This window comes from Triticum dicoccoides, chromosome 3B (assembly GCF_002162155.2).
Source record: "Triticum dicoccoides isolate Atlit2015 ecotype Zavitan chromosome 3B, WEW_v2.0, whole genome shotgun sequence".
Lineage (NCBI taxonomy): Eukaryota > Viridiplantae > Streptophyta > Magnoliopsida > Poales > Poaceae > Triticum > Triticum dicoccoides.
In genome coordinates, this window is record NC_041385.1 from 228,422,333 (window position 1) to 228,439,111 (window position 16,779).

The 16,779-nt window shown below is 47.6% G+C and overlaps 2 protein-coding genes across 3 annotated transcripts; both read right to left on the reverse strand.

Moving 5' to 3' along the window:
* Positions 1-7,097: 7,097 nt before the first annotated feature.
* LOC119275647 (probable folate-biopterin transporter 4) lies at positions 7,098-13,864 on the reverse strand. Of its 2 annotated transcripts, XM_037556542.1 has the most exons (5): positions 13,019-13,864; positions 11,442-11,667; positions 10,904-11,356; positions 8,333-8,470; positions 7,098-7,641 (listed from the first exon to the last, which is right to left on the reverse strand). In XM_037556542.1, the coding sequence occupies exons 1-5, from the start codon at positions 13,020-13,022 to the stop codon at positions 7,380-7,382; spliced, it is 1,083 nt and encodes a 360-aa protein (XP_037412439.1). In that variant the 5' UTR covers positions 13,023-13,864; the 3' UTR covers positions 7,098-7,379. The 2 variants fall into 2 exon arrangements, with proteins under 2 accessions (XP_037412439.1, XP_037412440.1); XM_037556543.1 differs by lacking the exons at positions 10,904-11,356; positions 11,442-11,667; positions 13,019-13,864 and adding an exon at positions 8,858-10,739.
* Positions 13,865-13,906: 42 nt separating this feature from the next.
* Positions 13,907-15,211, reverse strand: LOC119275649 (ERI1 exoribonuclease 2-like). Its single transcript, XM_037556544.1, has one exon. It carries the CDS (start codon positions 15,022-15,024, stop codon positions 14,026-14,028), a length of 999 nt encoding a protein of 332 aa, XP_037412441.1. The 5' UTR covers positions 15,025-15,211; the 3' UTR covers positions 13,907-14,025.
* Between the last annotated feature and the right edge of the window lie 1,568 nt (positions 15,212-16,779).

Consider the following 16,779-nt stretch of genomic DNA (forward strand, 5'->3'; position numbering starts at 1 on the left):
TGATAATTTGATATGTGGGTGGACCGATGCTTGGTTACTGCCCTTACTTGGACAAGCATCCCACTTATGATTAACCCCTATTGCAAGCGTCCGCAACTACAAAAGAAGTATTAAGGTAAACCTAACCACGACATTAAACATATGGATCCAAATCAGCCCCTAACGAAGCAACGCATAAACTAGGGTTTAAGCTTCTGTCACTATAGCAACCCATCATCTACTTATTACTTCCCCATGCCTTCCTCTAGGCCCAAATAAGGTGAAGTGTCATGTAGTCGACGTTCACATAACACCACTAGAGGAAAAGACAACATACGTCTCATCAAAATATCGAACGAATACCAAATTCACATGACTACTAATAGCAAGACTTCACCCATGTCCTCAGGAACAAACGTAACTACTCACAAAGCATATTAATTTTCATAATCAGAGGGGTAATAATATGCATTAAGGATCTGAACATATGATCTTCCACCAAGTAAACCAATTAGCATCAACTACAAGGAGTAATCAACACTACTAGCAACCCACAGGTACCAATTTGTGGTTTTGATACAAGATTGGATACAAGAGATGAACTAGGGTTTTGAGAGGATGTGGTGCTGGTGAAGATGTTGATGGAGATTGACCCCCTCCCGATGAGAGGATTGTTGGTGATGACGTTGGTGATGATTTCCCCCTCCCGGAGGGAAGTGTCCCCGACAGAACAGCTCAGCTGGAGCTTTAGATTGATTCCGCCAAGGTTCCGCCTCGTGGCGGTGGAGTTTCATCCCGTAAGCTTGCCCACGATTTTTTCCAGGGTAAAATCTCTCATATAGCAGAAGATGGACACCAGAGGTCCACCAGGGGGCCCAGGAGACAGGGGGCGTGCCCAGTAGGGGGGCGCCCCCCACTCTCCTGGCCAAGGTGTGGGCCCCCTGGTATATTTCTTTCGCTCAATAATTCTTATAAATTCCAAAAACTTGTTTCGTGGAGTTTCAGGACTTTTGGAGCAGTGCAGAATAGGTTTCCAATGTTTGCTCCTTTTTCAGCCAGAATTCCAGCTGCCGGCATTCCCCCTCTTCATGGTAAACCTTGTAAAATAAGAGAGAATAGCCATAAATATTGAGATATAATGTGTAATAACAGCCCATAATGCAATAAATATTGATATAAAAGCATGATGCAAAACGGACGTATCAGTGCTCACCATGCGGGAGCCAAGTTGATGTTCCCATTCTGTGTAGTACGCAGAACGTACAGAAAACACAAATTATTTTGTTCGATGCCAAGCCACAAAGTCCTCCGTGAGGTGTTGTGATAAAGGAATTCTGAGAATTCTTTCCGCATCCATTGGGAGGAATTGATTCCTAATCAAGGACTCATCCCAGCTCCCTGAATATGGATCAATTAGTTCATCTACTATTTTGAATAAAATGTTCCCTCTCCTTGTATACACCATCCTTGTTGGGCTGCTCGGGATCCAATGATCAGGCACTATTTCTAATATAATCAACAAATCAAAGGTTGTGATTAGCGGGGGAAAAAGACCAATGGATGTGTTAGAAGACTGGTTTTAGTCTGTTTAGTTGGTTTAGTTGGAGTTTTTTTTAGAGAAAAGGCATACGCCCGAATTTATAAATAAAGCCACACGACAAAGTAACAACCAAGCAATGACCACACAGTTTACCCAAAAGCACACACGGTCAACCACCACAAATAACATGACCAGAGTTCAGTGGCATGCATGCCTAAATGACACAGATAATGGCACGTGGGCCAACCACCTACTGCTAAGGAGAGGAACATCAACTACGGGGGCGCATCGGCTGGGGGGAGGATACAAGATTGGCAGAAGCCCGGACTTTGCTACCTTCAACCCGTCCCGGTCCACATGCTTAGTTAATAATTTCCACTGCCGCAAAAGAATAGAAATTTTAAATAAGATATCAGTAGGTGTGTTAGGAAACACCCCCTCAATGGTGAATTTATTTCTGATAGTCCATAGCGACCAGCAAAGAGCACCCAGCCCAACTCAAAAAATCCTCTTAGAACCTCCGTGAAGATTAGAGGTTAACAAACGGACATCTGTGAAAGTAGAGGGAGCCCAAGAGGTTTGCAGCCACGATCGGACATAACCCCACATCAGCTTGGCCAGAGGACAGCCAAAAAAGATATGGTGAGTGTCCTCCTGCACCGAGCAGAGCTTACAAGCAGCCGAGCCAGGGCCGTTCCTTTTTCAAATCTGGTTTGCAGAGGGCAGCCGACCCCTAGTGGCCTGCTAGAGAAAGATCTTGATCTTGGGAGGGATCTTGGCAGCCCAAATGAGTTTGAACTTAGAAGTGGAGGTACCCAAAATAATCCTGGTATACAAAGACTTAACAGAAAACTTTTCGGACGCAGCATGATGTTGGGAAACATAACATGCAATTTCAACAAAAATCCTACGCTCACACAAGATATATCTAGGAGATACATAGCAACGAGAGGGGGAGAGTGTATCCACGTACCCTCATAGACCGAAAGCAGAAGCATTTGACAACATGGTTGATGTAGTCGAACTTCTTCTTGTTTTGATCGATCAAGCACCGAACGTACAACACCTTCAAATTCTGCACACGTTCAGCTCGATGACGTCCCTCGAACTCTTGATCCAGCAAAGTGTCGAGGGAGAGTTCCGTCAGCATGACGACGTGGTGACGGTGATGGTGAAGTGATCCGCGCAAGGCTTCGCCTGAGAACTACGACAATATGACCGGAGGCGTAAACTGTGGAGGGGGACGCCGCACATGGCTAACAATCATTGGTGTGTGTTTTAGGCGCCCCCTTCCCGCGTATATATAGGTGGGAGGGGGAGGGGGACAGCCTTGGGGCGCCCCAAGTAGGAGGAATCCTACTTGGGGGCCTTGTCCAATTCGCCCCCTCCCCCTACCATATTATCCGGAGGGGGAAGGAAGGAGGAGGGAGGAGGGGAGGAAGGGGGAGGCCGAATCCCTTCCCTTCCTTCTCTCTTCTCCCCTTTCCTTCCTCCTCTAGTCCGACCCATATGGGGGGCGCAGCAGCCCCTGCTGGCTGCTGCGTTTCCCCTCTTGGCCCATTAGGCCCATATCTTTGCCGGGGGGTGCCCGGAACCCCTTCCCGTGACCCAATACGTACCCGGTACCCTCCGGAACACTTCCGGTGTCCGAATACTATCGTCCTATAGATCAATCTTTACCTCTCGACCATTTCAAGACTCCTTGTCATGTCCGTGATCTCATCCGGGACTCCGAACAACATTCGGTCATCAAATCACATAACTCATATGATACAAAATCGTCATCGAACGTTAAGCGTGCGGACCCTACGGGTTCGAGAACTATGTAGACATGACCGAGACATCTCTCCGGTCAATATTCAATAGCGGAACCTGGAAGCTCATATTGGCTCCTACATATTCTACGAAGATCTTTATCGGTCGAAGCGTAATGAAAACATATACATTATTCCCTTTGTCATCGGTATGTTACTTGCCCGAGATTCGATCGTTGGTATCTTCATACCTAGTTCAATCTCGTTACCAGCAAGTCTCTTTACTCGTTCTGTAATACATCATCCCGCAACTAACTCATTAATCACTTTGCTTTCAAGGCTTCTTATGATGTGTATTACTGAGAGGGCCCAGAGATACCTCTCCGATACTCGGAGTGACAAATCCTAATCTCGATCTTTACCAACCCAACAAACACCTTCAGAGATACCTATAGAGCATCTTATAATCACCTAGTTACGTTGTGACGTTTGATAGCACACAAGGTATTCCTCCGGTATATGGGCGTTGCATAATACCAAGTACTGGAACTCCAAGGTTCTATCGCGAATCATGAGTTGTTGCATCATATTGCATAACATGATCATTAAAGACGAGAGAGAGATGCCTGAGAACTTTTGGTACATCACCAACGGGGCTCCGGTTGAGCTAGAGTACGATACAAACAGGATCTTGACATTCCTTGAAGGGCATCGCAAGATCGAGAACAGCCAATTTCATACTCAGCTCCAACAAGATATTGTTGAGCATCATTGGCAACGTCTAAGCGAGTCCTAGTTGTTCTATGAAATGCTGTTTGCTACATTTGAACCATTCTACATGTTTAAATTCGGTTTGTAAACTTTGAATTCACTTTGTAAACTATATTTGTAATTTGGTTGAGCATTCAAATTTATGTTAAGTTTATACATGTGTGCCAATATGTAATTGCGATTTATACTAGAATTGCAAAGTTTAGAAAAACACAAATTTACTCAGTTATATTTAGGGGATCTGCTAGGTCCAGCCAAAAACTTAATGGAGTATATATGCTCCACTAAGCCTTTTACTCCACTAAGTTTTAAGGGATTGGTTAAAAATGACCTTCGAGGCTAAATGATAAAGGGATCGATTAGAGATGCTCTTACGCTTATTTTTTTCCTGGACGTAGTGCTAATAGTGTTGCTCATCTTTGTGCAAGAGAGGCACTTACTTATGTTTCTGATGCAATTCCTTCATTCCAAAATAATAGACATTCCCAAAATTTTAAGACAGATTAAGGTGGCGGCTGGAATCTCCTTTATATCCTTCGATTTTCTACTAGTGAGTAGTGACTGAACAACCATTGTTAAAGTGGAGGAGGAGGAGCATGGTAGGAAAAAATGATGGGAAAGATGAACCAGTGACTCAAAGCGCAAGTATTTCGAAAAAATACTGCCCCCTCCGATCCAGATTAATTGCTGCTATTTTTGAACTCCCTCCGTTCCTAAATACTCTGTCCGTCCAAAAATACTTGTCATCAAAATGGATAAAAAGAGATGTATTTAGAACTAAAATACGTCTAGATACATCCCCTTTTATTCATTTTGATGACAAGTATTTCCGGACGGAGGAAGTATATGTTTTTAAGAGATTTTAATATAAACTACATACGGATGTATATAGACGTATTTTAGAGTATAGATTCATCCATTTTGCTTCTATGTAGTCCATATTAAATGAAATCTCTAAAAAGACTTATATTTAGGAACGGAGGAAGTACAACTTTAAAGAGGCCTGCCTTTGTTTCGCACTGTCAGGCATGCAACAGGAGATGGAGCTGCCGCAGGCTGGTATGCTCTTCACAGGAGGACAACTCATCACCTCCACTTCCCTCACGGGACGATGAGTATCTCAATAGTTGGTGCACTTGTGCTGCCGAGTTTCTCAGTTCAGGGTCTAGGATTTCATGGGTCAATGTACATGTGCCTTCTTCATCCTGACCGATCGTGCATGTGGGGAGAGGCAACAAAGGGTGTGTTTGAATGAGGAGCCAAATGGAATGGAATGGAGTTTCATGGTTAAACGGATCGGTTTCATTCTTTTTTGAAAGATTCGGTTTTGACCGGCTTCATTGATTTAGGAGAAAGCATATGGGAAACAGCGGGGATCAAGTGATCATGGGCACAAGAGAGGTGTGCAAACGGAGAGCAAAAGGCAAAAGAAACATAAGAGAAAGTAAATTGGGAGGCCTTTTGACGCGCTATCTCGCAGCGGCGTCCCCGAACGGGGGCTCTAAGCATGTCGCTCCGGCGAGTCTCCATTGTGCAAGATCCAGCTTGATAGCCTGAAGGACATCGTCTGCAGTGGCATTTTAGCTCTGAAAACACAAGCGTTCCTCTCCTTCCAAATGTGCCAAGCGATCAGAAGCACGCCGGTCAGTGTGCGTCTGATCATCTCCTGGCAGTGCTGTAGAGAGTTGTCGTGCGGCGGCTTGACATGTCTCATGGCCTCGCAACCATTCTAGGTCGAGGCAGTTATCCAAATCATCCAGGCGAAGGGGCATTCCCACATGAGGTGCAGCGCGGATTCCAGGCTTCTGGTACATAGACTGCAGAAATAATACCCGTTTGGCCAGCCCCGCCTCTGTAGCCTGTCATTGCACGAAAGCCTGTTCTTGTGAAGCAGCCACGCGAACATCTTGACAGTCCCTGACGCCCAGCATTTCCAGACGACCTTGCTGTGGCTTGTGCTTGTATGCTGCCCGGGCAGAGTAGTAGGTGCCGCCACCTACTGTCCATGCAATCTGATCGGCCACTTGGTTGTCGAGGGTGATCCCCGAGAGCTGGAGTCGCCGCCAAAGGCGCAGGTATTCAGTGATGATGGATGTTGTGTTGCCGTGGCGCAGATCGCTGATCCACTGCTCGTTGGTGAGCGCTGCAGCCACCATGCGGTTCTTGCGCCTAGAGTGCTTGAAAAGGTCCGGAAAGGATGAGCGTAGCGGGGTGCCATCCAGCCAGGAGCTTGTCCAGAATCCTGCTTGCTGGCCATCGCCGATCCGGACCGTCGTGGCTCTCTCAAACATCTCTCTGTTCGTCTTGTTGCATGGCAAGGGGAAAGCCGACCAGGGTCACGCCGGCTGCTGCCAGGATAACCACAACCAGCATAGTCTTAGGGCGGAGCCAAACCGGTGCAGATCAGGTATCCCCAGCCCGCCCTTCTCTACTGGTGAGCACACCGAGCTCCACGCCACTTTGCACTTTCCACCCGTCAGCGCTTCGTCCTGCGCCCACAGGAAGCGTCGCCGAGCCTTGTCGTTTTCCTTCAGTACCCTCTTCGGCACCTTGAGCACTGTCAGAGCAAAAGTTGGCAGGGAAGAGAGCACCGTTCGCACCAAAACGCGCCGGCCTGCAAAATTCATCAACTTGCCCTTCCATCCCACAGGACCGGTTTCATTCATCTGTTTGATGTTATTGTTTCGCTCTTGTGTTTGGTTGGAAAGATGGAATGAGACAAGTTTGATTCAGCTCACCTCTTGCATCGAGATGATGAGATTGCCTCCCATATGTAGATGTTGTACAATCAAAACAAATTTCATCAACATACTATTTGATGTGAATTTTTGGTAATATACTCAATTTTTCAATTGCAATTTATTTGTATTTCTAGCGCAATCAGTTAATATACACTCGCAAGCATAACAAGTATATACGTCAATTCATTGCTCAATTTGACAGTATAAACATACTGGATCACAGTGCTAAAGGTAGAGATTTTAATATTAGACAGAGATAGAGAAAGAGATAAATAGATAGATAGGTAATATAGGTAGATAGACAGACAGATGTATACATCAACAGCTAAATCATAAACAATAACACTTTCCATGTAACACATGTTCTTGCAAGTACATTTGCTACACAGTTTTGCCATTGCTTAACGCTTTGTAATGTCAGCTATTGCACTCTTCCTCTCATTCAAGTATATGCATGTATACATATTTCAACAAAAGAGAGCTACCTTCCTGCTGGCTTCAATTTGCTTTCTCTATATGCATGTATGAGTAAGACTAGGGAATACAGACCAGACCAGTCCAGAAAAAATGATGATCAGGTCTGTAACCCATCTCCTATGATGTTAGTCCCGTAACGTCCCTTGGAATCAGAAACAAAAATCCGATAGGTAAGAGAGTTCCCATCAGCCGAACAGCTAGGCCGAGCGCCAGATTGTCAAACTGTACCGATGAGATGTTCAAAGCTGACGTCAATGCAGCTCCGAGGAATGAACCTAATGTCGAACTGAGGTTGTTAATGGACATGAACAGAGCAAACAGTGTGCCCTCGATTCCAGGCGGGCAAAGCTGTCCTGAGAGGATTAGGAACGGCATCATCCTACCAAACGTACATAATAAAGTTAGAAACGCTATTGTGTAGATGTGTACATAAGATGTCTGATCTTCAGCCATGAGTGCAATAATGGATTCATACTGGATAGATTGAACAATTTCTTCATTTTTTCGGTTGCTCTTTTGCAATTTTGATTAAGAGAACAGTATGAACCTACTAGCCAATGTCAATTATCATACTGGGTAAAAGTGAAGAATTTCCTCCGTTGCGTAAAAGAACATACAGTGATCTAAAGCAATTAATGACAGACAGGTCACACTTAACCATGAGCTCAAGAAGCATTCATGAGCGCCACTTGATTGACAGTCGCCCAAATAAAGGGAAATAAAAAAAGAGTATGCCTGAAGTATCTGTCTAGATTTAGTTGAAATAAATAAGTTTAAGTTGGTGCCTAATGAGTTACCACAACACTAAAATCTTCTAAATACAAGATTAGTCAATGAAGGATCAGTAACTCTGGGCAGCAACTTAGCATGTATAACAGAAACACATCTCAACTGGTTCTCTAAACTACAGGTCAAGCAGATCACTCAGTTTATGGTTTGCAATCTACTCCCTCCATCCCATAATATAAGATCATTTTGCAAGATATGTTAGCTTGTAAAATGATCTTATATTATGGGATGGAGGGAATAGTTCATAGGAGTATGAAAGAAATGACAGCTAGAGGATATACTTGAATTGGTTGATTGCATCGGCCAAAGCAGAGCCCCACAGCACCATGTATTTGTCTGCTATTCCATACTGAATATGTAATCTTGACACCAGTAAAATGTCCAATACAGTAATTATCACAAGGCCAACATGTGCAAACCTGTAAAATAAGGACAGCAGTTATTGAAGGTGGCACATGTAAGTACCTAATAACTTTAAAAAAGTGAATAGATTTGCATTGTAGCCAATTACGCCCCAAGAATTATGTCAGTTTTTTAACAACATTAATAAAAGAGCATACACTCACTAAAACACTGACCAAAAGGTGATCAATAAATGGCTTATACCAAAAATACCAAGATGAAAATTTAGTGCAACTCATTCAAATCATGGACAGCCAACTTACACAAAAGTTTATAGAAAGTTTCAGTTAGTACATTAAGCATATATACATAATATTTCAACTTCCTTTAAACAAGCTATGGCACTAATATAGATAGTGTTTTGACATTTGCAGAAGATAAACAGCTTGAAAAAAATGACTTACATAAGAATATTCCTGAGTTTTTTATGCTTTAAGTAGTGGTTGTAGATATATGTGCCAAGCATTAGACTGAACCACCCAATCACACGTGCAGTCCCTAGGAAGGATGCCTCCAGATGTAGAACCTCCGTTTGATAATAGAACATAACGACGGAGGGCTGGACTCCCGTGTCGCTCTCGCGGGCGGCTCGGGAGAAACCCCAGCCGCCGCCGACAGCCACCCTCGCCTCCCCTCCTCCTCCCGCCGCCGCCGGAGGGCGTCCCTGGGCAAAGCCCTCGGCGCCGGCGCCGGCGGGGACGACTCTCCCTCCTCTTCTCCAGGCGTGGGGGCGCGGGACGCTGGCCGGCGACGGGGACTCGCGGGCGGGCGCGGGCGGTCGGGGGCGCGCACCGGCAATGGTGGCGAAGTGCGCCGGCGCGAGCGGCGCGGAGGCGTGGGCAGCTGGGTCTCCAAGGATCCGACGCCGCTTTGCCCAGGGGAGCTCCAGATCCCGCTCCCTTCGGACGGCGGCCCGTTCCCTTGGCCGGCGGTCCCCGCGACCGCGACCGGGGGCTAGTGGCATAGGCGGGTGTTGTGGTCAGCGCAGCGTGGCGGAGCAGGCCGTGGCGGTGACCCTGGTGACTACCATGCCTGGTCTGGGTGCCTCTCTTCGCCCAGATCTGGACCTCTCTGGGGCGGTGGCTCGCTCGGCTGGTGCTCTCCATGGATGCGGCTAGGGGGTCAGTGGTGGCTGCTGTAGGCGGGGTAGGCGTGTGGTGGTGTGGTGTTGTGGACGGCGGTGAGGGGTTGGGTGCAGGTGGCAGCCGAGACAGAACCAACTCTGTCTGTGCAGGTGCTCGAGGTGAGCGGCTTTGTTTGCGGATGACTCTTGCTGGACCAAGCGGGGACGCTCGCCGTGGACTGGCAGGAGAGGGGAAGGTCTAGCGCTGCCGGACTTGGCGGCCGGCGTTTGCGGAGTCAGCCAGGCTGGGATGCTTCGGGCGAAAGCCTATTGCCGACCTCGTCGGCGACGGTGATGACGACGTCTCCTGGCGCTGTGTCCCTTCGTGAAGGCATCATTGGGGAGCTACCGTTGCCGGCTATTTCTTTGTGCTTCGGGCGAAAGTCTCATATCCTTCTCTGGATCGGACGACGACGACATCTTCAATGTTGTTTCCCCCTTGGGGGCGTCGTCTCAGGAGCCAGGGATCCGCGGTTGGTCGTCTGATGTCTGGGTTGGAGTGTTGGTTTAGGTTGTTGGTTTGTAGGGCGGTGGCGGTGGAGGTGCTCTGTGGCGGCGACCAGTACCTTGGTCATCCTATGCTGATGGTTGACCTCTCTTTTTGGGGCTCGTGGCGGCGGTGAGGTCTCGCGTTCGGCACCCTTCAGTGGCTTTTGAGGTTTGGTGGCCTGCGGAGTGCTATGGTTCTCTCTATTTGTGATGGTGGCCGTGGTGTGGCTCAGAGGAGGTGTAGGACTATCTCGGCGGAAAATTGCCCTTCGGCACGGTCTGTGGCTTTCTCTGCCGCGACGTTCCTAGGCAGCAGGATGCTCTTTGATGGTGGCTATGATCTCCTAGCTCTTCAAGGTGCAGAGATCGCATGGTAACATGCAACTTCTTCTCTACGTCTTCTCGGTGGCGGATGTCCTTTCGACGGATCCAACAAAGCTAGTTCCCGCTCTTCTCGGTCCACTGGTGGTGATGGATGCTAAGTTCTTGGTGTTGGCTGCTTGTCATAGCTCGCTTCTGGTTCTTTTTCTGTTGTTCCTTATTCCATCTTCTATTTTTTGTTCCTGGTTCCTTCTCATATGTGTCGGGTGATATCTGTTGTAACCGTCGTGTTGTATCTCAATCTTATCTATAATGAAAATGGTTCAGGCTGGCGTAAGCCCGCCGTAGCACCGTCAAAAAAAATAATAGGACATAACTGTTGAGATATTTGGAACTGTTGCATTTGAAATGAAAAACCATGCCATAGGTCTAGAGAAAAGAAAAAAGGAAGTTACCGGTTAGGCTCTTCAGTGAAAGAGGCAAACATCAGAGAAAATGAAATTGCAGGGTTAATTACCGCAAAATTGCTGGCTGCTTAAAAGCAGTGCATAAACTGACTAAGGCTGATTTCAGAGATGAGTATAAATCAACTGATTTATTGTGCTTCTCATGAGCTTCAGATCGTTTGGATAATGATCTCCTTTCGCTCTTTTTACGAGCACCCTTTCGCTTCCTAGTGCCCTCATATTTAAAAGATTCACCTGAGCCTTGTCCAGCAAAAGCACTATCAATATTCTGACCATCAACATGATCATGTGCCGCGTTATCTGTTGTGCTTTCAAATCCTTTTGGAGATTCCTTAAGGAAAACACATGTAACTAGTTGGAACAGTGGAAGAGCAGAGAACATAATATAAATAGCATTTATTGGGAGATTGGACAATGCGTATCCTCCCAATAAGCTCCCAAATATCCCCCCTACAGCCATTGATGACCAAGATAATGACTGGAGATCACCAGCAAATTCTGGCCTGAAAAGAGAATAATTCAGGTTTCAAAGCATTGTATTGGAGTACTTGCTATATAAGGTGAGACAAGATGCACAAAATTACTCACCCTGCTGATCGAACTGCCTCTGCAATCATTGCATCTATAACAACATCTGCCATGGCAGATCCCAAGTTCTGTACAATCAACATTAGCGTAAAAATATTGCTTGAGCTCCTCAAATATTCTGATAGCCCAATGATAAGCCATGGAAATAGAGAAAGACCACTAGAAATGATCAAATAGGGTACACGCTTCCTCTGCTTAATTGGAATACATACAGTCCGACACAATCCTGCAAGCACAATTGATATATGGGTAAGTAAATAAAACCAGGATTTTTTTATTGAGCGTTCAGGAATATGTCCAGTAATGCATGTACCAACGCATATATGGATGTTGTACAGCTGTCAGCAACAAGTTGTGAACCTTTAACCACAACATGACAACTAATGTACTGAACATAGCCAGATGACAATGCTGCAAGATATTGGTAGACATAGTTGGATGAGAGATTATTTTTGGAGAGAAAAGATTGGTTGTCTCTTCCTGAAACATAGATACATGGCATCTATGTTTTTAAGGCGACGCCTTGATTTAAGGCGCTGAGGGGGCGCTTCGACGCCTAGGCGACGCCTAGGCGCCTAAAGCGCAAAGCGCTGGGGGGGCGCCTCGACGCCTAGGCGTCGCCTAGGCGTCGCCTTACGGACGCCTTTAAAACATAGCATGGCATCTCTATCTATATAGTGGATGCTTAGATCTTTTGACTTTTCCTAGCACGATACAAACTCCGCATGGTTTGACTCCTTTAATCCTACACTTGCTAATACAATAGTTTTTCCTACAAGACTCTCCTTCCTCCCGTTTCCTTGGTGCTGCAAATCCTTGTCTGACACGTGACCATCTTCTGCTACAGGCCTACGATGCACCTTTGTCCTTGGCCTCCTTGCCAGACAGCTGACTGCAACCGAACTCTCACTGGCTTGATGCAACATACTAATGCGTATAACAACACCACTACCAAAAAGCAGCGCAACTCTGTGGACACGGAAGTACTAGGGCAATATAGATCATGGACACTAGCTAGAAATCCGGTTATGAGTTTGATATTACACGGGCCTATGTACTAGAACCACTGAATGCCTTAATTTACAGCGACAAAGGTATTGAACAACAGATATGGGAAATACTTTCTGTCATGTGTTCCCTTTGGCATTTCCATGTTACTGTCATGTTTTCCTCAAAAAAAAAATGTTACTGTCATGTGCCCATGTACAAATGAACTGTTCTTGTTAATCAATTTTCTATTAAAGTAACTTGAATACAAGCTATGTTCAGATTGTTAGTGATTGGTTCTATTCATGGTAATCTGTAATTAATCAGAAATTGAAAAAAAAAACGTTTAGCTCTAGTGGAATAACTACGTATCTATAGCTCCTTAAAAGTCCAGTAATAAACTTGTGTTGTGGTGGACGCCAATATCAAACAATAGCTAAGCTTATGCCTGAAAAAGGCGTAATTCTGAAAACTGAGATGTAACACTCATGATATAGGCCAAGGACAAGAATGATTATTTTGCATCAACCAAGGTTAAATTGTTGGTAAGCTTCACTTCATATAAAGCAACGATCAAAAGGTAACATTACCCATATATAGGTTTTATGCTCCAAGGGAAAAATGCAGCAGAGACCAAAAACTGTGATGTTGAGGGTGACAGCTTCATGATGTCCTTCATTTGATATAAGACAGCTGTCTAGACAAAGGATCTGAAACCCTAAAACATTGAAGAATACATATTACAACGTTTCAAATGTTAACATGTTCTTATTTGTGAAGCATTCAAGAAAAACAAACAGATTTGAAGGAGGGCCTCTTTAGTTATGCTGAATTCAGACATGGAATTTGCAACCGAGACATATCAACAAAGCATGCAAGTTGAACAAGTGCTAATGATATGAATGAACAACCTTGGCCCTCTACATGACACCTTAAGGTATTTGACATGACACCAAGGCTCACTATCCCGTGCAATTATCACATCAAGTAGTTTTAAGGCATCACAATCCAAGACAAGACTCGCCAACACTTTGATAGTTTTGCATTTCCATGGGGCAGAGAATGATTTATTGATTCTAATCGAATTTCTTAAGCGCAATTGAGTCTCTATACAGACAGTGACTGATTTGGCAGCACATAAACGCTAGACGTCCATCTCAAGCTACTCTGGCAGCACGGGCTTCACATTCGCAACAAGATAAAATTAGTGTGATGTCTACAAAAAGAATATTCAAAATAGGGATCCAGGCATCCTTCATCTTGCGTGTTCTGGAAACATAAATTACGAAATGATCCTACGGACACACATATGAGCGGCAGATCTATCTAAATCAACGGTGCTTGTGCGGAGAAATGGGTGCGATTACGATGAGCGTCAAGGTGCCGGAGAGAGGAAGAGATCAGGAGAAGGGACATAACTAAAAAGAATTTCTATTGATAATACTAATTCAGACACCAAATACATTCGATTCCAGAGACCAATTCACACCTAGACTGGCTAGAATCAGCCAAGCTAAGCTCTGATTCTGATGGCTAGCACGATTTACACTAACAGCTGAGCTACACTGATTCTGGTGCCCTGCCATGGGTGGTTCATTCAGTTGGTCCATACGAAGTAGGGGCACACGGGTCCCATGGCCGGCGTCCAGTTGCCACACCCGAAGAAGCACTTGCCCTGCATCGGCCCTGGCACGGACACCACGCCTCCTCTGGTCGGTACCCTGCAGTAGCAGAAGCACGTCGCAGAGGAGCCGCCGCAGGGGCTTATCATGTGTGGCTGCGGCGGCTGCTGCTTCTGCTGGATCAGCGGCGGCGCCAGTGCCGATGAGCCACCGCAAGGTCTTGTGCGAAGCTGCGGCGACTGCTGCTTCTGCTGGATCATCGGCAGCGGCGCCAGCACAGATGAGCCACCGCAAGAGCTTGTGAGAAGCTGCGGGGGCTGCTCCTTCTGCTGGATCGGCGGCGGCGGCGCCAGCGAACCGGTGATGGTCATCTTGACCCCGCGCCGCATCAGCTCAACAAGAAGCCGCGCCGTGTTGCGCGCGTCGTCCAGTCCGCAGTGCAGGCGGCCCTCCCAGTCCAGTCCCGCTGCCCTGACCGCCTCCTGGAGGGTGACCCGCCCTCCGCCGCCGAGCGCAGCCTGGAAGGGGACCCTCAGGTTGATCCAGCGATCGAAGTAGGAGGGCTTCTCTATCCCCTTGAAGCGGCACTCGGACTCGAGCATGGTGCGGCAATCCCAATCTCCCCAGATCACGACGGCCAAGCTCCCTCCCCCCGCCGTCGCCGCCTTCAGCCAAGAGTCGTGCATCCAGAGCGCCTCGCCGAGATCCACGCCGCCGTCGACGTCCTCCTGCCGGATGCCGGTGAGTTCCCTGCAAAATTGGGTCAGCACAGGGTGATGTTTTGGACGAACGTACCTGCGAAACGCGGACTCGATGCGGCCGGTGGCGCCGTCGACGAGCACGGCGGGGAACTCAATGATTTCCTGCGGAAAGATCCGCGCGTCTTTCACGCACGTCGCCTCGAAGTCCACCACCACGAAGAAGTCGAAATCTTGCACCTGCCCCTGCCCGCGCGCCGCCATGATCGCTGCCATGTTCGACGAGGTGCGCGCAAACTCCGAGAATCGAGATCGGGGAAACTAGGGCGGGGAAGATCGGGGGAAGAGGGAATCGAGAACTAGGGCAGCGAAGGTCGGGGAAAGTTGGGATCGAGATCTGATTTGTTTTCTCCTCACGCTTGGGGCAGGCACAATTTCTAATCCAATCCGATACTTGTCGGATTGGCGCGCTTTTTTTTCTTGACGTGGTTGGCGCTATTCTTTTTTTTTTGCGGGGGCGCTATTTCTAATCCAATCGACAAATCAAAGGATGTGAGAGCAACTCCGGACATAACGCACCGATCAAAACGGCCGCGCGTCCGTTTGTCGTTCGCCTGCCGATTCATTTCCGGCTTTTTTTGTGTGCTGACATGTGTGCTGACCGCTGGCGAATGCGCCAACATACTGTGTGGTGATATGTTTTGAAGCCGGTATTGTATGCCGGCGCTGGCATGGTGCCGGCATGAGACATGGCTGGCCGCATGATCTATGGCCGCGGGCCTTTTTTAAAAATTAAGTGCGAACATGAAATGGATCGGGGCGTTGAGCGCACTGCCGACCCAAATCTAAAATAGGACGGATGCCGAGCGGGCGGGCGACCCAAACAGACAAAAAGGACAAATGTGTCGTCTATTTGGGTCGGCCTGTTTGAGTTGCTCTGATTAGCGGGAAAAGGATCAATGGATGTGCTAGAAGACTCGTTTGACTCTTCTCCACTTTCACGTGTTCATGTTTAGTTGGTTTTGTTGGAATGTCCAAAAAAGTTGGTTTTGTTGGAGTTTCTTTTTGATGTATCTCACTACTGGGTTACTTCTACTCTACTCTAGAGCCTGAGAGCATCTACAGCCGAACACCCCAACCACGCGTTAAATGTCTGGGCGAACGATCCGGTCATTAACCAGTCAAAAAAGACCTACTCGGGCGTCTCAAACTGCCCTTAAATCATCAAGTTGTTCGGAGCCCTCATATTGAGCCCAAATGTAGGACCGATATGGGAGACCCACACGCGTCCGCCACGTCAGCCCGGTCCACCCGACCCCTCTCCTTCCCCAATAAACCCACCAATCCGAAAACCCTAACTCAGTTCACTCCGCTCTCACTCTGTCTCTTCTTCTCGCCTTACTCCGATTTTGATCCACTCAAATGACTCTAACGACCATGTCGAGTGCCGACAGCCGCTCCGACTCCGACCTCGATGTCAAGGAGCTGGCCCTCCGCATTGCCCTCGAGAGGTCCAACGTGGACACTGGGGGCAGTTTCGGATCTGCCACCTCGCATCTTCCCCACCAGCGCAGCGCGGATGCCAGAGTTGGCCCCTTCGACCCACATGCAGCTCCGCGAGGGTTGCACAGTCCGCGCCACTCCCACGTTGTCACCTGCCCCTGCTTGTGCCCTACCCATAGGCCCGGACGCGCACGCCGGAATTCGAGGCATGCGCCGCTTGCCGTGAGTGGCAGCAGGCAAGGGAGAGGGACGCGGCAGAGCAATCAGTGCGCCACAACCACATGTTGTCGTCGAAGCCCGATGAGGACGGGCGTTTCCTCGCTTGGGTCTCCTGTCGGTCTCTTACAACGGCGGAGGCGGACGCTCGAGACTATGCCGAAAGAACGCCAAGGCGCTCCGGCTTGCCATTGAGCAGTAGGAGCGCGAGGTGACAGTGGCGGCTCGGCTCGCGAAGCTCAAGCGGTAACAGGAGAGGGGCTATCCGGCGGCTCAAAGTGCTCATCGTCCTCTTCGACTCCTCCTCCGATG